Below are 25,564 nucleotides of genomic sequence, written 5' to 3' on the forward strand. Positions count from 1 at the left end.
CCTGGAACTTCTTCCAGGGGTGAAGTGCTCCTTTAAAGGTAGGGTAAGTGATATATTTTGGTTAAAACAAAAAGTATTTAAAGGTTAAAACACTATGTTCTGATAATAATCATTGCTATAGAGTGTTTTTTCAGTAACAGATGTCTCCCTGTCTCTCCAGCTCTTTAATAAACAGAAAATACATTTTCTGGTAGGTGTCAAAATCTCAGCCAATCAGGAGAAAGTACCAATTTTTAAGCTTAATTTGTATAGTGTTCCAGTTCCAATTTTGTCAGCTCATTTCTTAGTGTCATCACTTCAAATTTCACTTGTTTAATCTGTATCCTGATTGAGTCCTCTGTCCTGGTTGGATAAAATTGGAAATGAAACTGAAACTGAAACGAAAATGAATTTTCTGTTTAATAAAGAGCTGGAGAGACAAGGAGACTCCTGTTACTGAACAAACACTCTATAGCAATGAGTACTATCAGAATATAGAGCTATTTAACACTTATTTTAACCAAAGCAAATCACTTACCCTACCTTTAAGTGAATGTTGGAATTATAATTATAAACACTTAGAATAATTTTCTCATTTCTAATTTCTAAAATCAAAGATCTACAAGTGAAAAGCTTGCCTTACGGCGGCCGGGGGTCCCCGGTCCACGGGGGTCAACGGGGGTCCAGGGGTACACGGGACCCCCGTGGACCCCCCCGTGGACCCCCGGCCGCCATCGGGACCCCGTGGACCCCCGGCCGCCATAAGACAAAAGAAAATCGGGCTTGTAGATCTTCGATTTTCGCATAAGAATTGAATAAGTGTGGAAAAACTCAGTGGTTTACGATTGGAGTCATTGGACTAACAGCTATTTCACAATTTGAAGAACAAGGCACTGGATTAATAAAGCTTGGCTGTTAGCCTGGTCCGGACCAATCTGCCGAGATAACTCAGCTTTCGTGAAACCGATTCATGGCTGATCCTAGATAATTTAAGCCAGGATAGCTGATTAAACCCGGTTTATCCCTAATCCAGGTTTCGTGAAACAGGCCCCAGGTCTATGAAAACAAGCCCAAAAGAAGCGACTAGGCCACATGAGCACTTTACACCTATATGCATCAGCTATTTGAAAATAGAAGATCTACAAGCTTTGCTTTGCGTCGCGTAGTGAGCTTGTAGATCTTCTATTTAAATAAAAATCTTACAATGTCAAATATTTGGAAGATGTTTTAAGTATTCTAACAACATCTAACATTTAGGCCTTTCACACATGTAGCAACAGGAGAATGTTTCTGTTTCAGATGCGTTCACACATGAAGGTAAATAACCTGTTTGATAAGGTGAGGGCGTGTCTGGACAGTACACACACACACACGCACACGCGCACACACACACACACACACACACACACACACACACACACACACACACACACACACACACACACACACACACACACACACACACACACACACACACACACACACACACACACACAGCAAAATGTGTTAATTAAACCCGGTTATCCCTAATCCAGGTTTCGTGAAACGGGCCCCTGGAGTGCTCTACAGACTGAGAGGACTTGGTTTATTTCCCAGAGAGGCACAGAGACTTTTAGTTGCTTTTTTCCTGAAGTGTTTTAATTTAAGATATTTATTTTACATCACCAAGTGCGCACAGGTCTGCTCTCCGATTTAATCCAAAGATCTAAGCTGTGTGTATACATTTTTAGTTAAGACCATTAATATAAACTCATGTACCTACACACTCTGCTGCCTAATCTGTCAGTCATTGGCTGTCAGGCAGTGGTGCTGCAAAGTAACTAAGTATATTTACTCAAGTACCATGCAAGTGCTTACCATGCATGTTTAATTTTGAGGTCCTTTTACTTTCCTTTCCATTTTTATTACTTCTACTCCACTACAATGACAGCATTTGACAGCTTTAGTTACTTGTTACTTTGCAGAATTTATTATTAATACAAAACCTACAGTAACCACACACAGCCAATCTACAATGTGACGCGTTATGAGCTTGTAGATCTGCTATTTTCTGAACATTGAGTACTTTTACTTTGGTACTCACACACACCCCATACTCCACTGCCACTCCACCAGGCGCTCCCAATCTGATCAACCGGAGGCAGGTCTGCACCCACACACAACGCAAAGACAGAGATGCAGAGTCAAACTGAATTTGTACTTTTTATAACTAAATGTTTTGGCTTTAAAGCGAGCTCACATTGTTTCTTTATAGAAACAATATTTTCGAGTTAGAATACTACAATCCATCTGTGTGGTCTAGATGAAGTACAATAATTGGCAAACTTTTGTCACAACACAAATCTGATATCAGCCTTTAGAAGCAACACAATACAGAGATACATTATAATATATCCACAATCTCTCATTACTCTGTTAAGCCGTTTCCACTGCTCATTTGATTATTTAATGGGTTTTTTTCTCTCAAATTCTGTTTTTTCCAATGGCTTATTTGCACCCGTATTGCTGCTTGCATTATTAGGGCCCGAGCACTGCACAGTAGTTGAAACGGCAATGATTATTCTTTGAACAAATGAATCGCGTTTTTGAGGGGCAATACGTACTCCAAAAGTTACGCAACATTGCACACACATTACCAGTGGCAAAAAATTACGTATTTAAATAAATAAAAAAGTGGGCGTGGCCTAATGGCTCAATAGCGCCCCCTACAAAACTTCGTGCTTCAAGCCCGACAATACGGTTTCACCTACACGTATAAAAATCGGTACACACCTGCATCATGTCCCAACTTACGAAAAAGTCACTTGGAGCCATGACCGAAACCAAACAGGAAGTTGGCCATTTTGAATTGATAGTGGCGTTTTGGTGCATTTCACGCCATTTTCACGCGTTGCACGAACTTTAACGAACTCCTCCTAGGCGGATTGTCGGATCCGCCTCAAATTCGCTCAGAGTACATCAAAGACGTTAACGATGAAAAGTTATCAAAAGCTAGAGTTTTCGTAAAACGGCGTGACCGTGGCAAAGCATCAAACTTCAACGCCAAACAGGAAGTGAGAATAGCCGATCTACAATTCCTATTGGCTGGGCTTTAAACAGCCATAACTTTGGTTCGCAATATGCTACCGAGTACAAATTTGGTATGTGGACTAAGACTACCAATTAGGGACAAGCTGTAATTTCTGAAGCTCCGCCCCCTCTGTCTTCCTATTGGCCGGCCATTAAATAGCCATAACTCGAGTTTGCAGCATGCTACCGAGTACAGATTTAGTATGTGGACTTAGACCACCAATAGGGACGATCTGTAATTTCTGAAGTTCCGCCCCCTCTTTCTTCCTATTGGCCGGCCTTTAAACAGCCATAACTTCGGTTCGCAGCATGCTACCAAGTCCAAATTTGGTATGTGGACTAAGACCACCAATAGGGACGAAATGTAATTTCTGAAGCTCCGCCCCCTTTGTCTTCCTATTGGCCGGTCTTTAAACAGCCATAACTTCGGTTCGCAGCATGCTACCGAGTCCAAATTTGGTATGTGGATGTGGATAACATGAAATGCTTATTTGAGAGTATGTTTTTTCAATATACGACATACTTCATTGTACCTTTTAGATACAGTAGCAACATTTTGTGAGCTTGTAGATCGGCTACTTTCACTGGTTTCTGTTCCGAGGAGACATACGATTTCTCTATCGGTAGATGGTTAGGGAACCAGTGATCTAGAGTAGTTAGCAAAACAAAGGCCTGGTCCATCAGGGACGGAAAGACTTATATATATATCAACAGACACTACCAGGGCTATCATATCTCTAGCTCAATGAGAAGAAAGGCAGCCTATGAGTCCAGAGGTCACTGGTTCGATCCCTGTCCCCGGCGATGTGTTGAGGTGACCATGATTTGGCATTCGTAGGCTTACGCATAGTATTTCTTGAGGTTAGGGGTAGGCATAGTTTTACTGAGGTTAGAGTTAGTGAGGGTTTAAAATGCTCATTTGTTAATTGCATGGTCTTCTTTCTCTCAAGTTCAGTCTTCTATGTTTCTATGGTTTATTGTGCATATTACATTGCTTCTTTCATTTTTCTATCTGCATTCACTGGCCCCGTATTATTGCTGCTTGCAGCTATATTTATTATTATTATGTCTTTCAGAGAGGGACATTCCTACAGATGGAGGATCAACAGGAGGCAGAGGAAGGACTGTGATTGTTATTCCAGTGATCATCAGCATCATGGTGGCAGCAGTACTGCTGTATTTATACTGGAACCAGAAGATACTGAGTAAGACTAGAACTCATACTGTATTTATACTGTAAACAGACAGTAACTAGTAAGACTAGAACTCATACTGTATTTATACTGTAAACAGACAATAACTAGTAAGACTAGAACTCATACTGTATTTATACTGGAACCAGAAGATACTGAGTAAGACTAGAACTCATACTGTATGTATACTGTAAACAGAAGATAACTAGTAAGACTAGAACTCATACTGTATTTATACTGGAACCAGAAGATACTGAGTAAGACTAGAACTCATACTGTATTTATACTGTAAACAGAAGATAACTAGTAAGACTAGAACTCATACTGTATTTATACTGGAACCAGAAGATAACAAGTAAGACTAGAACTGATTTGTTAACTGATAATTTTGTCTAATCTATATTAATACTAGAAAAAGTAATACTAGATCATAGATTGATGTGAAAAATGCAGGGTGGCATTTCTTCCTCGGCCTAGTGGCAATGTGCATGCAAAGTTTCACGAAAGAAATCGACAGATCCGTTTTCAACCTTTTCATATCAAGGTCCATTATTTGTTCAGCATTTGAGCCACGGAACCACCATTTGATGAGATTTAGACTCTCAGACCCAAGATAAATAAATGAATATAGGGCTGAAGTGGTTAATGTATGTTTTGTGATAATAATCTAAATCAGCAAAGTAATTAGTAACTAAAGTTGACAAATAATTGTAGTGGAGTAAAAGTATAATATTTGCCTCTGAGATGTAGTGGAGTAGAGGTAAAAGAATTGGAAATGGGAAATACTCCAGTAAAGTAAAATATCCTCAAAAGTGTACTTAAGTACAGTACTTGAGTAAATGTACTTAGTTACTTTACACCACTGCCCAAGACTTATACTTATATCTAATAAAATATTTTGTATCTTTGGATAAGATTTTGTCCACAATTACATGCTGTATTGATGTTGGTACCATTAGGAGAGATAACAGGCAAACGTTTATCAAAATAACAATTCTTTAATTAAGTAATGCAGATGTTTAACAATAATTTAACTCTTGAGAGCGTAAAATAAAACGGGTCCATTTGGTTTCATTTTACACATTTTTTTTGGACATAGTTTGAATGGTGCTTAATCATGATTAATACATTTTTAAGCTATGATTAATCTGATTAAAATGTTTAATTGTTTGACAACCCGGCCTATTATAATGTTACATCTATATAAATCATACATCTATGTATCTATAATGATAACAATGTGAAGATGAAAATGATTCTAATGTCTCCATACTGACCAATCACTGTCTCACATCTCAGCTTTGACAGGAGAAGAGAAGACAAGACAAGACAAAGCCTACAAACTGAGAGGTGTGTGTGTGTGTGTGTGTGTGTGTGTGTGTGTGTGTGTGTGTGTGTGTGTGTGTGTGTGTGTGTGTGTGTGTGTGTGTGTGTGTGTGTGTGTGCGCGCGCGCGCGAGATATTGAATGTGTCATTTACAGTCTAACATACCTTTAGCATGAACACTGAATAAACATGGTAAACAAGTTCTGCAAGAACTTAAGCCAATTAAACTATTAATTAGCAAACACAGTTGCAAAGTGTGCTAAACAAACAAAAACAATGAATGTAACACATTTCATGTAGGCTACTGTAAGTGTCACAGCATCTGTGTAGCCTGTGTCCTTCACACATGTCAGGGTGATTGACAGTCATTATTGTTACTACGTCATCGATGTTCAGAGCAGTGTTAATTTCGTTGAGTGAGACTAAGACGAAAAATATGCGTCAACAAAGCTTTTTCAAAGACTAAGACTAAACGAAGACTAAATGAAACGTATACAGTGAAGACGAAGAGTGAGACGAAAATATAATGGACATGTTAGTCAACGAATTAGACGAGACGAAAATGTTAGATCCAATCAAAATTACTTTTTTTGTGGGACTAGTTGGGAAGGGATCCAATCAGAACGATCCTCATTGTTAAGTTAGGTTGATCCACCCGGAAGCAGACCATATTAGGAGCCAGCATGGACGCTGCAGGAACGCAAAAAAAAAATCACAACAAGCCGGCGCACGGGGAGGAGGAGGAGAAAAAAGTGTATTTACTTTAGTTTTAGTCTAAACTAATATGTGAACCTAAATGACAGAGCATTTGGGACGCAAACGAAGAGCTGACGTCTGGTCACACTTCACATATCTCATGAAGGAGGACAAGACCATCTGTAACATTTGTGACTTGAAACCATAGAGTTAAAAATAATAGAGAGGGCACCCGAAATCTCCTCCCATCCACTTGCATTGAGTTGCTCACCCAGCGCATGGGCCTGAATCACCCCTTCTTCCGGGTTGGAAATTTGGTGGGCGCGGCCTATTTTGGGCCCCAGTGCGTCACTTCTGTGACGCGTTTTGCGTCACAGAAGTGTTTTGCGTCCCGTGCGCAAGCTCGTGCGCATGCTCGTGAGTCGAGCCCATTGGTCGAAACCGTTTTCGCTCGTTCATGTTGAGGTACTAAGCTGCAGTACCATGAATGGCCAGCATGTCCATTTGTCTTCAATGAAACCACTGGGTTCTGGGGGCTTGCTTGAAACTCAGTGGGAAGAACACGACTAACCTGAAGCGACATTTAGAGACTACTCATCCAGCAATACATAAGAAGGTAAGCACACACGCTAATGTTATTTTATCAGATAAACCACCGTGAACTGCACTGATTAAAGAAGTAAATGATGTAAAGTCGCTAAATGAAAAGATAAATTGTCACCGTGACAACAATGACTATGTTGCCAGATTACGGAGAGAAATAAGCAACCAGGTCAATGAAAACAAGCCCAAAGAATTAAGTGACTATTAGGCTACATGAACACTTTAAACCTATACGCAACAGCTTTTTGAAAATAGACTTTTTGGAAATAGCCGATCTACAAGCTCACAACAAATAAAAAGCAACTACCAATATTTACAAGCAACTTTACAGAAAACGAGGTCGCTTTTAATAAGCATACATGGCAACACTAGTTGGTGTGTGTGTGTGTGTGTGTGTGTGTGTGTGTGTGTGTGTGTGTGTGTGTGCTGTGGAACGCAGCGCGATACGTTTTTTTGCATTTCTTTAGACAAACAAACACGTCTACACTAGTGTGTGTGTCACCTACATAGTCAATCTAAAATCAACGCCAAAGTCCGACATATACAAAATGTTTCATAAAAATAGCAGATCTACAAGCTCACAACACGTCGCACTGCAACGCCTTGTGAGCTTGTAGGTCGGCTATTTTGGATTTCTGCACATTGTAACATTACTGACCTGTTGAAAAATGAATGAATAAACAAGGTTACTGTAGCAACATTAATGAAACGCTGCTACTTATGGGCAAATCTACTTTCCACCACTGGTGTGGGTGATTGAGTGAGAGAGAGATGTGTGGGGATTAGATGAGAAAGAGAAAAGTACAAAAGCGGACTCTAAAGAACAAAAGACCAGGGTGCAGGCCATAGCCAAATGGATTGGACGCTCAGGTTTACCAGTCACAACAATTGAAGATGAGGACTTTTTGCACATGATGGAGATAATAGACAGGAGACTGACTGTTCCAAAGAAAACTAAAATAAGCTATTTGATTGAGACAGAGTATAACGATGAGAGACAGAAATTCAAAGAGAGACTGGCTGCTGCACGGAGAGTATCTATTGGCCTTGACATGTGGACAAAAAAAGGACTGACAGCCTCATTCCTCGCTATAATTGCATGCTACTTTTGTGTTGAGAAAAGTAAACCTGAACACATATTGCTGGCTCTTGAACAAGTAGCCCACCCACACACTGCACTGTCAATTAAGGCATGTGTGGACAAATGTATGCAAGAGTGGGCCATACCAAAGGAAAGATCCTTACAGTAATAACAAACAATGGTAGTAACATGGTGGCAGCCTTTAAGAACACCACAGCAGCAGAAGAAGAAAGCAGCTCCGAGGAAGACTCCCCTGGCTCCTCAATAGAAAGTGACTCTGAAATTGATGACCAGCGGTGAGCGATGTTTAGTTAATTATTTTACATTACAGTCAATTATCACATGAATATGAAACACACTTTTCCCCTCCACTGTATATTAGACTTATTTGTCTTTTCTTCTCGTTAGGTACCATCAAGTCAACATTGAAATGAACAGAACACCGTGTGTGGTGCATACCTTACAGCTTGTGGTCCTCATGGTGCAGGAGGAGAAAACTGTCTCTAGAGTCGTTGATAAAGCAAGGTCTGTAGTAAGGCTCTTTCGCAAGTCCTCCGTTGCAACACAGAAGGTAATGAAAGGGTCACACCACATCCTTGTCCCTAGTGGTCCCTGCCCTCTTTGATCTGCTCAGCCACCTTACTGAGTTTGCAAACAGCAGTCGCTACAGAGACCTTGCCACTCTTGCAGAGAAAATGAAAGCAAATCTGAACCTGCGTTTTGCTTGTCTCCTGGATCCAGCCGATGAAAAGTTCACACCACTTGCAGCAGCTGCCTGCTTTGTCAACCCAACTGTCTGTGAAATCCTTGTTAATGTTGATGTGGGTGACGCAAATATCCAGGAACTGCTGAATCAGGCAGAGGACTATGTGGTCAAATCCACTGGCACTGCGCCACACACACAAGAGGACCAGTCAGAAGATGATGCAGAAGAGATTGAGGAACCAGGAGCAGCTTCCTCAAAGCAGCCAGTATTTAGGTTTCTTTCAAAGTGCCGCACCACAAGGCCTAGACAGAGAACCTCCACAACCAGCATCGGGCAGAAGATCACTAAGTACAAGGAAGAACTTTCACATCCCATCACTAAGGACACAGGAACAGGCTTTTGGCTGGAAAAGAGTGCCAGTTTTTATCACAGTTTGAAACCGTTTGAGTTAGACTTGTTGGCTATGCCAGCTTCTCAAGCTTTTGCAGAGAGGGTATTCAGTGTCACAGGTGATCTCACAAGGGGACGGCGCAAAAGAGGAAGGGTCACATTGGAGCGAAGTGCTTTCCTTAAAATGAACAGAAACAAATAGAACTGTTGTGTTCACTGCTACAGCATTTCCTGTAGAAGTATATTATGCTCAAGCTCAACTAAATGCTAAACATGACTGGTCTGGTCTGGTCATTATTCTTTTTGTTTAATGTGAAGAGAGCAGAGATATATTTTGTTGTTCCATGCAACTTATTAATTAACTTGCCTTGCACTCAGCTCATTGATCCTCGTTGTAATCATTAACAGAGGAATATTTCATTTTCTGTATTCAGTTTTCTACTGGGTTCACATTAGAATAGAACCAATATTTTATTTTACATATTGAGTTTTTTCAAATCTTTGATTTTGCACACAATGCAGTGCACACTGCACAGAGAGTAACAAAGACAGACTGTAGAAGATGATGAGTTCTTTGGTTTTTAGTTTAATGTGAAATTAACCTTTATTTTCCAATTGAGGATTTTTTTGTTGATTTACTTGAACAGCCAATTTACAGCCACAGCTTTTATTTTACATTTGAGTATGGCACTTATTTGTTCTTTTCAAATCTTGTTGATTTTGTTAGATGCTCACAGCGTTGTTGTTTTTTATGTGATTGATACTGTATTTGCCTATAAGAGCAGAGGTTTTGTTCACACACTAAGGCATTGTAGCCTAGCCCTATAGTAGTTTTACTTCTTTTGAGTTACTTGAAAATACTAACCGAAGTATTGTATTGAGGTACCAAGTGCAATGGTATCACAGCCAAGACAGTTTTATTTGTTTATTCTTTTTTGGGAATTGCACTTTATTTGTCTTATCTTTTTGTATTTCCACACAGAGTAACAGACAGAAGACAATGACTTGTTCAGAGTTATGTGGTTATAATATTCTTTTTCAAGAACATTGTACAGCTTGATGAATGAATGTCATATACACTGACTGCATACCTTTTCAGGGAGAGCAGGCCTTTTACTCATTTTATCTGAGATCAAGGTCATGTACTTATTTCTTGTCATTTGACACTAAAAATAAAACGAGACATGTTTCATATTACAACTATATATCTGTGTCTGTAATGTATTGCACATTCAAACCTAAAATGTATTTGACAAAGACTAAAAGTCTAAAAGACTAAGACTAAACGACAAAGACTTAGACTAAAAGACTAAGACTAAAATTAAAAGACTAAGACTAAAAGACTAAAGGCGGTTACACACCGGCGAATATGCGAATATACGCAAAATTCTGACTCGTTCCGAATAATTAAAAGACGCTTTTTTCGCTCCGCGAAACTGGTGTGGAAGCTTGCATTGACTTTATAAGGTTTTTAAAAAAACGTATTATTCGCATGAAAAGAATCGCCCCGGTGTGTAAGGACCTTAAGACTAAAATATTTTGATATTTAGTCGACTAGACTAAGACTAAACTATTTCAGAAGACTAAAATGGGACTAAGACTAAATGGCGTGTTATTCAAAAGACTAAGACTAAATCAGAATTTGCTGTCAAAATTAACACTGGTTCAGAGGAGATAAAAACTATGCTGGTCAGCTCCTCACTCACTGTGTCTGGAGATCAAAGAGAGAGAGAGAGAGCTCTGTGAATTAACACCTTATTAAGTATACCTGGCAGGCTTTCTTTTCATACACCATCTATTTACAGTTGTGTGACAATAACACATCTATATGAGAACTCTATACATAGATGGATTAATTAATTAATGAATGAAGGGGAGGGGGGATAGATAACCTCTGGACTGGCCATTTGCCATCCTATCTCCAGTGGTCATAATGTTCCATTGCACTCCATCGTAATAGTTATGCTCTCCCTCCCTCTCTCTCTCTCTCTCTCTCTCTCTCTCTCTCTCTCTCTCTCTCTCTCTCTCTCTCTCTCTCTCTCTCTCTCTCTGGACAAGGCTGTTAAACATAGAACTTCTTTGTTCACTACAGGTCTGTTGGAGAGAACATCAGGGTATCTTCATATCACTGACTATGAAGAGGAGCTTCAAGGCAACATGGACAAGACATATCTGAATGTAAAGTTGGGCACAGGGCCTGAGATCGACTTTAAAAACATCTTCATCCCGCTCTACAATGTAGACATCAAAGCCACAGACATCCACAGTCATCATAAGGTCAGACAGATGGAGATGAAGAAGGCAGGAGAGGGAAAAGAAATCCAACTCCGTGAAATGTTCAAAGACCCTTCTGGAAGAAACATAAGAACAGTGCTGACCGTTGGCTGTGCAGGAATTGGCAAAACGTTCCTCGTACACAAATTTATCTTTGACTGGGCCAAGAAATGTTTTCCCCAAGATCCACACCTCGTGTTCCCGCTCCAGTTCCGCCAGTTAAATCTGCTCAAAGGACAAAAGTTTAGTTTGGCAAAGCTAATTCACAAATGCATCACGGAAACCAGATTTATTGAGGAAGACGTTCTTAATTACATCTTCAACGAATTGCAGAAGTCAGGAGACTATAACAACAGGACCTTCAAAGTTATGTTTGTTATGGATGGTTATGATGAAAATTATTTCCAGTTCAATTACAAAACAGATAAGTTTGGACTCATGCAGGTCACAGATTCCTACCCAGTGGAAGTACTCCTTCTAAACCTCATCAAAGGGGAGCTGCTCCCCTCTGCTCACATCTGGATAACCTCACGACCTGTAGCAGCCAATCAGATCCCTAAGGAGTTTGTTAACAGGATGACAGAAGTACGAGGGTTCATCAGAGATGACCAGAAGAAGGAGTTCTTCATGAAGAACATCATAGATGAGAACCTGGCCAGCTCAATCTACTCACGCATCAAGGTATCAAAGATCCTCCACACCATGTGTGAACTCCCAGTCTTCTGTTGGATCCTTGCTACCGTTGTGCAGAACATTGGGATGACAGACAAGCTGCCAAAAACCCTGGCTGAGATGTACTGCCGCTTCTTGATGGGTGAGATCTGGCGGGAGAAGATGAAGAATCCTGCAGTAGATGAGGCAGAAAAAGAGAAGCTCATAAACGATGCAGGAGAAGTTCTTCTGAAGCTGGGCAGGCTGGCGTTTGACCAACTTGACCAAATGAACATCATTTTCTACCAGAAAGACCTGGAAGCGTGTGGTCTTGATGTGAACAAGGACTTACAGAATTTGGGCTTTTGCACAAAGTTCTTCAAAGAAGACGATGTGTTCTTCCTCCAAACGGTCTACTGCTTTGTTCATCTGACCATCCAGGAGTTTCTGGCTGCAGTCTACCTGTTCCACTGTTTCACACAGGGGAACATTGAGGTCCTGAAGACATTCCTGGAAGATGATGATTACAACAGTGACAGTTCCCTGTCTGACTTCCTGAAGGCTGCAATGAAAAAAAGCCTGCAGAGTGAGAGTGGACACCTGGACCTCTTTGTCCGCTTCCTCCATGGTCTCTCACTGGAGTCCAACCAGAGTCTGTTAGGAGGCCTGCTGGGTCAGACAAAGAACAGTCCAGAGGAGATCCAGAGAGCCATCAACAACCTGAAGAAGATCGGCACTGATATTGATGTTGATTTTGGCTTCTCTCCTGACACATGTCTAAACATCTTCCACTGTCTGAAGGAGATGAACGACCCCTCAGTAAGTCAGGGGATCCAACAGTACCTGGAGTCAGAGAACAGATCAGGGAAGAAACTCTCTGAGACCCAGTGTTCAGCTCTGGCCTCCATGCTGCTGATGTCAGAGGAGGTTCTGGAGGTGTTGGACCTGAACAAATACACATCAACATTGGAGGGGCGAAAGAGACTGGTCCCAGCTGTGAGGAACTGCACAACAGCCAGGTTAGTACTGTAGTTATGTGAATATCAACATGTTATAGTAACTTTCACTCATCTCCATTCATATATTAAAAATAAACATGCGTGCGCACACACACACACACACACACACACACACAAACACACACACACACACACACACACACACACACACACACACACACACACACACACACACACACACACACACACACACACACACACACACACACACACAGGGGGTGGGGTAGGGCGATGGAGAGAGAGAAAGGGAGGGAGGGAGAGAGGGACAGAGAATCATCACAATATAAAAGACACTGATTGGTCACACTGGTGGTTCATTCTGCAGTGTTTGTCTATCAGCGGTTCTCAAACTTTTTCATGTCAAGGACCCCAAATGAATGTACCGTATTTATATTAATTATTACATATTTGGCCACAGACCCCCATCTGAACATATTTAGCCAGGGACCCCCATACAAGATTTGTGTTATATTTCTAAATATGCCACATTTTCCTTTTTTTCAAGATTGTTTTATTTTATTTTTAATAGTCAATCTACAAGTTCACAATGTGCTTGTTAGTCCATGAGCCAGACAAGATTTCATTATCGAAAGAGTGGGCAAAACCAAACCTATATTAAATTGTTCATAGGGTCAATACGAGTAAATAAATATATGATAACCTCTCCACAGGAGCAGCTTTTTCATGGTTATCACACATTTTGTAATTTTCCCCATACGTACATGACAGGTGAAAAAATTACAACATTTAAAAAAAAGAGTTATCATAATGAAACTTCCTGAGTTGATTACTTACATGAAGACAATGATTTATCGTATTACAAGTTTTCTGAAATTTAAATATGCAAATTAGGCATTAGGAAAATATACCTGAATTTGCATAACTTTCCAGAATCAAACATTGGAACATTGGACAAAGCCAGAGTCAACATTCTTATTTCATTTTGTTAATATGTTGAAGTCAAAGGTTGTTAACGAGGAAATATTCAATATCTGGCTCCATTTTGGGGCTTTGGCTCATGGACTAAATGCCGAATTTGCATATTTAAATATACAATTTCAGAAAACTTGTAATACGATAAATCATTGTCTTCATTTAAGTAATCAGCTCAGGAAGTTTCATTATGATAACTATTTTTTAAATTTTGTCATTTTTTCACCTGTCATGTACGTATGGGGAAAATTACAAAATGTGTGATAACCATGAAAAAGCTGTTCCTGTGGAGAGGTTATCATATATTTATTTACTCGTATTGACCCTATGAACAATTTAATATAGGTTTGGTTTTGCCCACTCTTTCGATAATCATTGCTCAATTTTGGGGCTCTGGCTCATGGACTATGTAGATCGGCTATTTTCAAAGAGCTCATGTAGGGTTACAGTGGTTAAACCTATTTGTTATGCTCCCCCACCAAGGACCCCCCTCAGACCCCACTTTGAGAACCACTGATGTAAACAACACGGGTGATGTAATGCAGCCTTGAGGTGCTCCAACATTAGTCCTGATCAGATTGATTGATTGAATACTTTATTAGAAGTTTGCAGAAAAAAAAGCACATGAAAGTACAGTTCAATACAAGGTTAAAAAACCCAAGAAAGCCTATGGCTTGTTTCCATTGGGGTCCTTTGTACTCAATTCATAGTGACATTAAATGACAGACAGATATACACTACTATGCAGAACATCATATAAACAGTTTAAAAATATGAAAAAATATAGCTGCAAGCAGCGATAATACGGGGCCAGGGATTGCAGAGAGAAGAAAGAAAGAAGCAATGATAAGTAATATGCACAATAAGCCATAGAAACATAGAAGACTGAACTTGAGAGAAAGAAGAAAGAAAATAACAAATGAGCATTTTAAACCCTCACTAACCCTAACCTAAAACCTAAAACTATGCCTTCCCCTAACCTCAAGAAATACTACACGTAAGCCTACGAATGCCAAATCATGATCACCTCAACACATCGTCGGGGACAGGGATCGAGCTAGTGACCTCCAGACTCATAGGCTGCCTTTCTTCTCCTTGAGCTAGAGATATGATAGTCCTGGTAGTGTCTGTTGATATTGTGGGATACTGATCAAGGCCAAGACACAGAAGGCAGGGTACAAACCCAATAAAGGGCATTTATTGGCAGCCAGGCTCAGAGAGCATTGTTTATAAGTTTTTTATAAAAGGTAAATAATAATGTTCAACACAAAGTCTGCCCGGGTTCGGGGCGTCCATGCATCATAATATCAGCATTCTTTACATCTCTCCACAGGTTGCCTATGAGGTAAAAGAAACAGTCCTTTAGTTCTACATTTCACCAGCAATTAACATTGTGAGGGAAATAGTGGAGTGATCGCTTACCGCCTGAGCACCCGTCTGTTCACCAAGAGAGCCAGTGCTAAACTGAGACAGAGTGGCTGCTTTTGAGGTTTGGTGCCACACCTAGCCGGTCCTCGCAGGTGCGCTCAGTTGGGGTTGATTCATGAGGGCGGTTGGTAGGTAACGCCCCTCTATGACGTAGCCCAGGCTGCTGCGCTGTCTGTGGAGCCTCCCTCTGTCTCTGTCCCACTGTCTCTCCATGGTGTGGTGCTTACCTATCAGGCGATTTCCTAGCGATACTCCACAATATATATAAGTCTTTCCGTCCCTGATGGACCAAGCCTCTGTTTTGCTAACTACTCTAGATCACTGGTTCCCTAACCATCTACCGATAGAGAAATTGTACGTCTCCTCGGAACAGAAACCAGTGAAAGTAGCCGATCTACAAGCTCACAAAACGTGAAAAGTTGTGAGATTGTAGATCGGCTATTGTCACAATGAAGTATGTCATACATTGAAAAAACATACTCTCTATGCTATCTGAAAAGTTGTGAGATTGTAGATCAGCTATTTTCACAATGAAGTAGAATCATAAAACATGGGACGTGATTTGCCTTGATGTTATGAGAGTGGCATGGGAGGTGTCTTTCTTAGACTGGGGTAAGATTTCGGGACACATCCTCAGTAGTGTGCCTTTGAATCAGGGGGTGTTTTGGCCTTCAAACACTATACACCCTCATCAAAGGTGGCCAGCTACAGGGTGATCAAGCCTTAGCTTGTGTCCCATGCCCAATCATTAAGATTTGCCTAGTTAAGTGGCTGACATCCCAAGGGACTGTGCAAGGCAGGGGCGTCCTCTTCCCTGAGCCAACCCTACAGCTGACCGCATACCTCATATGCCCTCCTCAAGTTGGAGGGATTTGAATTGGGTTCTCAGGTGGGGGGGAGGGTCATGTTCTTAGAGCCCAGCAAGGGTCCTTCCGTTTGATCCATAGCCACAGGCTGCCTCTTTCAGCTGCTTCAGAAACTGCTCTGATGGTCTGCCGCAATGCCTGTCCATGGATTCCAAGTTCCTTCAGCAATCTGATTGTGGAAGAAGGCACAAACCCACAGGCATCCCACTTCAACTGGACAGACTTTTGCGTTCCAGCCACGCCAATTGCGTCTGCTGCCAGCTCTGTGTAGCGCAGTTTCTTGCGCTCATAGGCCTCCTCAACAGAGGACTCCCACGGGACTGTGAGTTCTATGATATACACAGACTTTCGTGAAGGGGACCAGAGTACCATGTCTGGCCTAAGGTTGGTGGAAGCGATCTCAGGTGGAAATATTAACACATTGTCAAGGACAGGGATCGAACCAGCAACCTTTTCCCTCACAGACTGCCTCTTTTCTCATTGAGCTAGTAATATGGCCTCCCTGACAATGTCTGTTGATATGTATAATTCTTTCCGCCCATTATGAACCAAGACTCTGTTTCACGAACTACTCTAGATCACTGGTTCACAAACCATTTACCAATAGAGAAATTGTATGTCTCCTCGGAACCGAAACTTCCGAAAGTAGCCGATCTACAAGCTCACAAAACGTTGCTATCTGAAAAGTTGTGAGATTGTAGATCGGCTATTTTCACAATGAAGTATGTCATACATTGAAAAAAAATACTCTCAAATAAGCATTTCATGTTATCTTTAACACATTGACAGATAATTATTTCAGATTTTTAGCTGTTGCCTGCCAGAGATTTTTCATTGAAAAAAAAAGTACTCAGGAGCCGAGATACAGAATTTTTAAGTTTTAAGTTAACAAGGAAGTGGATAGGAGTTTAAATCTTCGATAAATCATATCTCCTTGGTCTTTGGGTCAAAAAAGAAAAAAAAAAAGAAAAAAAAAGAACGCAGATCTGCGTCTTTGGCAGCCAGGCGAGGGATTAAATAGAACGCAGATATGCGTCTTTGGCAGCCAATGTGAACAATTGCACATGTATTCATTGATACATTCATGTTGTTTGCATTGCACTTTAAATGAAGTCTACATTAAGTGAGCCTTGAACCGGCAACCTTGCGGTTGTCAGGCATATTCTGTAGAGAGAAGCCATCGGACCAACAGACCTGAACTAGTGAAAAAGGAGGTAACAGAGATGATACAGTTTCACGCAAATAGCTGAAAAATCCTGGGTTTAAGTGTTTTTCAAACTGCTCAAAATTGCGGACAATCTAAGGGCGGAGCTTACTGATCAAAGCGATAGATGTGTTCCTCATGAGTTAAGCCACAAGTGTAAGCAAGTTTCACGACTTCGGCCAAACGAGGCATGACTTTTGCCTGTTTAAAGTTTGCATGTTCAAAAAATTGCTATAGCGCCTCCCTTTGGCCAATTGGAGTGAGATTGGTTTCAGTGATATTTGGAATGACCCTCTACATTACTGCAAAGTTTCAAAGAAATGTGAGTCTGCATATGTGTGTTAGGGGCAGATGAATAATCTTCATAAAACTGCAATAGTTAAAACCTCCTGGGATTTTTTAGTAATCTGCACGAAACCTTTTACACATGAATTTAGGACCTTTGCCGACAAAACATTAGCCGCGGATTTGAAAAAAGGCAGAAGTTAAGAGCCAATGACTGTTTTTCATATAATTCAAAATGGTGGGAGATCTAAAGGTCAGAGGTCAAAAGTCAGAGTGTGAAAGTTGTTCAGCATGAGGAGACACATGTGTGTATCGAAGTTTCATGGCTGTAGGTAAAACAGTGCATGAGTTTTACCTGTTCAATGTTGGCATTTTCAATTGAGTGCTATAGCGCCACCTTTTGACGAAAGATTTCTTTTTTTATTTTTAATGTTTTTTTGCGGGTTTTATGACCTCAAATACACCTAAAAAATCTGAACTTTGAACATTCAGTGGATTTTCTGTGGTCTGGGGTTTTCTGAATAATTAGGCTGAAAAGTAATCTGAGCTTGGCCCTTCGACAGTGAGGTCACAGTCGATTAATCCCACCCACTCTCCTCCTCGCCCCTCCCCTCCCCTATCCTTTCCTTTTGGGGGGGGGGGCGGAGCAGAGGAGATGATTGACAGGCAAAATCCCTCACCAGCGACACCCGCAGGCAAAGATTTCTTTTTTCATTGCAGTTGAAAAGGCTTTAGAAATGTGAGAGAAAAACACCTGCCATGGATCAATGGAGTGGAATTTTTTGTTAAAACTTTCTATACACGTTTGAAGGACCATGACAATCAGAGTGAATTCATCCTTTACTATTAGTCTCTATAGAACTACTGTCCAATCCCACATCACCAACTGTAACTACTGTAGGTGCAGAAGAATTGTCAAGGTTTTCAGCTCAGAGAAAATGATGAAAGTGATGCGAATGTGGAACGTCTGAGTCTGACAGCAGATATCCTCACAGGGTGGGGGGGGGGGGGGTATTTATCACTTTTATTGAAGCCCAAAACATAAGAGATATTAATTAAACACTGGAAGACCTCAGAGAGGAGACACAACACAACACAATTTAGGCATTTAGCAGATGGTCTTAATCCAGAGTGATTTACAGTAAGCAGGTAAACACATGGTAAAACATCAACTGCATAGAAATATTAATCTAGGATCATAGGTAAACCAACAACCTATCATCAGTCTAAACAGTAGAATATCAAAAAATAAATAATCTGTAGTGTACATTGAAACTATACACTCTATAGGATACCAGGTCTACAAATGAACTGGTATCTGTCTATATAACATGCTATCTAAATCCTTGGTTCTAAAAGTGGGGTCCGGGGACCCCCAGGGGTCCTTGGAGGGGTACCAGAGGGTCCCCAGCAAAATTTGTTAATATAGTGTCACAATCATTTTAACCACTGTTTTATAGTTTGGCTATTCATATACAAGCTCATAGCGAGGCACCAAGTGCCGTGCTATGAGCTTGTAGATCTGCTATTTTTGAAAGAAAAAAAATTTGAGATGGGGGGGTCCGCAGACAAATACTTATCATTTTGGGGGTCCTTGACATGAAAAAGTTTGAGAACCACAATGGTTTAAACAATGGTCAATGGTCATTACTTGTTTACTCACTTTAATGAGGAATTACCAAGTTACTAAATACATCAATGTAAGTTACATGCTTTAACTTAGTTCCCTGTTCTTACTGACATCCTGTTAATGTTAGGAGAATTACATAGATAGAAGATCTCTTAGTTTACTTCCTTGACAGTGAACTTGGACTGATCTGTTTTGATCATCTCTGAGTTTACATTAATCTGTCATTACAGACTTGTTGGCTGTGGCCTTGAGAAGAAACACATTGAAGTTGTGGCTTCAGCTCTCAGTTCTAATCCATCCCATCTACGCCACCTGGACTTAAGTTATAACGACTGGGATCTGGAGCTGCTGGAAGCTGCACTGAAGAGCCCACACTGTAGATTGGAGACTCTAAGGTCAGATGAATTTACATGAATTCTTTTCATCAGTGAATTACAGTATAATATTATAATATGAATACTGTGTTGACACTTCTTTTGATTATTGTGAATAAGGTTGACTTAGTAACACATTGACTAGAATAATGATAAGGTACAGTGACTATCAAATCAAATCAAATCAAGCTTTATTTATATAGCACATTTACAAACAGGCAAGCTGAACCAAAGTGCTGTACAGGCACATTCAAAAACATCAATGCAAAAACAATAGAGCAAGTTCACGAAATATTTAGGAGCAACAAAGGAAAACAATTTTAAAAGACAACATAAAAGAGGGAAGGAGAGATAAGTATAAGTGGAAATTACATTACATACATGGAAATTAGATGCTATTAAAAGCGAGGGAAAAGAGATGGGTTTTGAGTTTGGCCTTGAAAGCCCCGATCGATTGGGGGGATCGGATGTGGAGGGGCAGGCTGTTCCAGAGTCGCGGGGCCGTGGCCATGAAAGAGCGGTCACCCCTGGTCTTTTTAAATTTTCTGGTTGGAACTTCAAGCAAAAAATGTTCAGCAGACCTCAATTCCCTGGTTGGGACATATGGTTTTACAAGCGCAGAGAGGTAGGATTTGGAGCGAGCCCATTTAATGATTTATAGATAAATAGAAACACCTTAAAATCTATTCTAAAATTCACTGGGAGCCAGTGTAGAGAGGCAAGGACAGGGGTAATATGCTCACGCCTTCTTGTACCTGTAAGGAGGCGGGCAGCAGCATTTTGTACTAGTTGAAGGCGTCTGAGTGATGTATGATCCAAACCGGTGTATAGAGAGTTGCAGTAATCTAATATAGATCTAATATATAGTATGTACATGTTACAATTAACACTTACATGCATTCACCCAAAATCACTTCTATTTGTATTTTTACATGTTGAGCCTCTGACACTTAAACTGATAGAAACCTTTATTTATTCTCAAAGAGCATTGAGGTTTACCCTCATTTACAATGCTGCTGAGATTACACACACAAACATCAACAATTAATACACAGAAAAATATAAAACACAGAAAATGGATTATCATAGCAGAAAGCAGATCTTCCCAGTTCAGACTGAACAAGTGGAACCTCAAGTGTAAGCCTGTTTGAGCGGGTTCACATTTCCATTCAGACCAGTACAGAGAAAGATGTGTCTGTATGTCTGTCTGTCTGTCAGTGGTGTTTTTTTTACTAAGTAAAAGTAGCAATACCACAATACAGTAATACTCTAGTAAACTAATAAAAGTCCTGCATTAAACATTTTACTTAAGTAAAAGTACCAAAGTATTGGTACCAAAAGTAAAAGTACTCAATATGCAGAATGCCCCATTATTAAGTATTTTTTTTAATTTAGAAAATAGCAGATCTACAACCTCATTGTAAGCTTGTAGATCTGTTGTTTTTTGTATAGTATAAAATAGGTAATGAAATAAGCGGTAATGTACAGTATATTCTGTAATAATAATCTAAATCTGCAAAGTAAATACTAACTAAAGTTTTCAAATAATGGAGTAAAAAGTACAATATTTGACTCTGAGATGTAGTGGAGTAGAAGTATAAAGTATTAAAAATAGTCATATTCAAGTAAAGTAAAAGTACCTAAAATTGTGCTTAAGTACAGAAGTTGAGTAAATGTACTTAGTTCCATTGCACCACTGCTCTGTATTGTCTCTTTCTCCAGCAGATGCTGTCCTTCCTGTATGTGTAACTTCAGCAGTTATGTCTTAACCTGTCCATCAGCTGTCCTTTGACCTGTCCATCATCTGTCCTTAACCTGTCCATCAGCTGTCCTTTAACCTGTCCATCACCTGTCCTTTGACCTGTCCATCACCTGTCCTTTGACCTGTCCATCAGCTGTCCTTTAACCTGTCCATCATCTTTCCTTTGACCTGTCTATCAGCTGTCCTTTGACCTGTCCATCAGCTGTCCTTTGACCTGTCCATCAGCTGTCCTTTGACCTGTCCATCAGCTGTCCTTTGACCTGTCCATCAGCTGTCCTTTGACCTGTTCATCTGTTGTTTTAATTCAGACTGATTCACTGCTGGTTGTCACAGAGATGGTGTGAAGTTCTGGCCTCGGCTCTCAGCTCCAATCCTTCCCATTTGAGAGAAGTAGACCTGAGTTTGAACAGAATTCTGGATTCTGGAATTGAACTTCTCTGCGTTGGAGTGAAAAGTCCACATTGTCACCTGCAGACCCTGAGGTAAATAATATTTTCTTCTCTGTGTGGATCTGTACTTCATGAACACCAACAGCAGTTTGTTACAGTGTTTATTTCTCTGCAGGTTGTCAGGCTGTGGGATCACAGAGGAAGGCTGTTCTTCTCTGGCTTCAGCTGTGGCCCTGAACCCCTCCCATCTAAAGCATGTGGACCTCAGCTTTAACCACCCAGGAGGAGATGCTGTACAGACACTGCTCTCAGCTGGACTAGAGACTGTCAAGTGAGTAGATTTAGACTGCGTCCATGTTGGTTAGTGCAGCCATTCTCTTGTTTCATGTTCCAGTGGCTAGGCAGGTAGTTCATGCTTTGTATTTATATATATTTAGTTAATACTATATATTCAACACAGGAATAATGCTAGATTTATGCCACCTACATTTAATTGAATCATCCAATTCTTGAAAATATACAGTATATTATAACATAATACTGCACACTGTAAGCTGTAATTTGGTGGTTTTTAACCTATTTTAGAGGAGTCAGTGTTTTAACCACATGATCTATATTCAGGGCAGTGGCGTAGCCAGAACGCTAGTATAGACTGTGCGGGTGAGCACGCATGCACGCGCGTGGGGAGCGTAACCGTGACAACAGACCCCGTGGCACATGCTCAGTAACTTCCAAACTCTGCAGAATTCACAAAAACGTATTCTAAACTGCTTACATTTGGGGAAAGTGAACAATGGCGTTCGTGAGTGTCTTCACATGGTAATGATCATATTCCTGTGTGTAAGTTCAGATCAATTACTGAAACCACTGAGGACAAAAACATGTTCAGACAGAGATTTGTAGATGTAGTTAGACAGGAATACAATGTAACAAAATATGTTTTACAACAACAATAGTAATCAAATGTATTAAAAGATGTTTTTTCCTCACAAATCATGACCATGTGAGCAGCCATCAGCTTGGTGAAGCTGAAACAGGATTAATAACAAAGGACTATGTGTCTATCTTATTAATAACAAAGGACTATGTGTCTATCTTATTAATAACAAAGGACTATGTGTTAATCTTATTAATAACAAAGGACTATGTGTCCATCTTATTAATAACAAAGGACTATTTGTTTATCTTGCAAAACAAAAAATAGTGGATCTACAAGCTTGCACGTTGTGAGCTTGTAGATCAGGAACTATAATTAACGCCTCCTCATATCATATAGAAAATAAAGGGGAAATCAAACTTATATTGGGAAAGGTTTTTAGATTTTAGATTTTTTTTTAGATTTTAGATTTCAATCATTCCAACATTCTATGGAAATATGAATGTTTCAACTGATTTACACTGTAGCAGTTTGATTCAACATGACAAACCATCCATGGGGTCCTGGATTTGACTTAAAATGTGTTCTGTTTGATTTAATGTTGTTCTTTGATCTGCTTTGTTGTTTGTTGTTTTTAACATGTTCTGTAAAGCACTTTGTAACTTTGCTTGGAAAAGCTCTATACAAATAAATTAATCATTATTACTTCCTACAGTGTGAAACATGGAGGAGAACACTGGATAGAACACTGGATTAATCCTCAACTCCTTGCAAGATGTGAGTGTCTGTCTGTCTGTCTGTCTGTCTGTCTGTCTGTCTGTCTGTCTGTCTGTGTGTGTCAATATCACACATAAGACTGTTTTATACTCTGTTGGCCCCTCCCTCCCTGGATGCTGTCCTGAAAACTCTTCAGTATCTTCCAGTGAATTCAGGAGGTTTCTCTGCTCTTGGCTGGTCCTTAACACCAGCTGATGCTTGTTTACAAAACACTCCTAGGTCTTACTCCTCCCCACCTGATACACCTTCTGCCCTGTTCAACCGTCTGTCTGTCTGTCTGTCTGTCTGTCTGTCTGTCTGTCTGTCTGTCTGTCTGTCTGTCTGTCTGTCTGTCTGTCTGTCTGTCTGTCTGTCTGTCTGTCTGTCTGTCTGTCTGTCTGTCTGTGTGTGTCAATATCACACATTAAGACTGTTTTATACTCTGTTGGCCCCTCCCTCCCTGGATGCTGTCCTGAAAACTCTTCAGTATCTTCCAGTGAATTCAGGAGGTTTCTCTGCTCTTGGCTGGTCCTTAACACCAGCTGATGCTTGTTTACAAAACACTCCTAGGCAGGGGCGTAGCCAGAACGCTGGCAGCAGCTGGGCCTGGGCATTTGCGAGTGGGCACTCACGCACGCGTGCTGCCATGCGCGGGTGCGCGATTTTTTGGGCGGTTTTGTGCGGATTTGGGAGTTTTTTTTATACTTTATTTCGGTTTTAGGGTTAGGGTTGTTAGGGTTATTTAATTCTTTTTTTTTTTTAGTTTTTTTTATACTTTAATTCGGTTTTAGGGTTAGGGTTGTTAGGGTTATTTAATTATTTTGGGGGAGCCAGCCCCCCAAACTCCTGAAATGCATAGAAATCTATGAAATCTAAATAAAAAAATCCATGAAATTTATATTAATTATATTTAATTATTATATATTAATTATATTATTTATGTATTTATTAACTGTTAATCCATTACATTTATATATATATGCACTTATAAAAATGACTGAATATATATATATATATATATATATATATATATATATATATATATATATATATATATATATTTTGGGTGGGCACAACAGCCAGGTGGGTGGGCTGTGTGTCTGCTCTCTCTCTCTCTCTCTCTCTCTCTCTCTCTCTCTCTGAGAATGATGTTTTTTGTAAAATATTTTTATGTTTACTGTCTTGTTTAATCATCAGATTTCCATCCTCTCACACTGGACCCAAACACAGCGAGCAGAACACTCTGTCTGTCTGAGAACAACAGGAAGGTGACAAAGGGGGAGGAGCTTCAGTCGTACCCTGATCATCCTGACAGATTTGATTATACTGATCAGGTTCTGTGTACAGAGGGTCTGACTGGACGCTGTTACTGGGAGGTAGAGATGAGTGGAAAGGTTTTTATAGGAGTGTCTTACAGAGGAATCAGCAGGAGAGGAGAGTGTAGTGTGTTTGGACTCAATGACAAGTCCTGGAATCTGATCTGTGGTCAAGAGACACACCCTCAAGACCGTTACGGTTTCCTTCACAATAGTAGGATCACTTTCCTCCCTGTCCATTTTTCTGGCTCTAACAGAGTAGCAGTGTATCTAGACTGGCCTGCTGGTACTGTGTCCTTCTATCATAGGTCCTCTGACTCACTGACACACCTTTACACCTTCCAGTCCACATTCTCTGAACCTCTCTACCCTGGGTTTGGGTTTGCGAGTGATGAGGATGGTGTCTCTGTGTCTCTGTGTCTTTGTGAGGACAGATAAGGGGGAGGAGGGGGGGGGAGAGAGAGAGAGGGAGAGGGGGGAGGGGGGAGGGGGGAGAGGGAGAGAGAGAAAGAGCATGGATTAACCACTTAAGCTCATACTCATAATTTCTCATACGACACATTGCTAAAATAGTGATCTACAAGCTCACACCGCTTCACAACATGTTGTGAGCTTGTAGATCAGCTATTTTCACTATTTTTGACATTTAAAAAAAAGTAAATGTAACCATCATTTTATTGTATTTTATTGCCCAAAAAAATACGGAGCAGTGGTGGAAAAAGTACTCAAGTAAAAGTATCAATACTGCAATGTAGAA

General features: G+C 40.3%; 1 protein-coding gene across 1 annotated transcript in view; it reads left to right on the forward strand.

Moving 5' to 3' along the window:
- The window catches only part of LOC308101316 (NACHT, LRR and PYD domains-containing protein 3-like), a gene marked incomplete at both ends in the record, with an annotated part of 51,591 nt that extends 26,346 nt beyond the window's left edge, over nt 1-25,245 (forward strand). The window contains 8 exons of the mRNA XM_080450740.1: nt 4,125-4,253; nt 5,541-5,591; nt 11,136-12,987; nt 19,564-19,728; nt 21,778-21,951; nt 22,034-22,189; nt 23,451-23,512; nt 24,689-25,245. Of these exons, the coding sequence (XP_080306866.1) occupies nt 4,125-4,253; nt 5,541-5,591; nt 11,136-12,987; nt 19,564-19,728; nt 21,778-21,951; nt 22,034-22,189; nt 23,451-23,512; nt 24,689-25,245 (3,146 nt within the window). The remainder of the gene's footprint in view (nt 1-4,124; nt 4,254-5,540; nt 5,592-11,135; nt 12,988-19,563; nt 19,729-21,777; nt 21,952-22,033; nt 22,190-23,450; nt 23,513-24,688) is intronic.
- Between the last annotated feature and the right edge of the window lie 319 nt (nt 25,246-25,564).

Source organism: Gymnoscopelus braueri, assembly GCF_963280865.1.
Source record: "Gymnoscopelus braueri genome assembly, chromosome: 15".
Classification (NCBI taxonomy): domain Eukaryota; kingdom Metazoa; phylum Chordata; class Actinopteri; order Myctophiformes; family Myctophidae; genus Gymnoscopelus; species Gymnoscopelus braueri.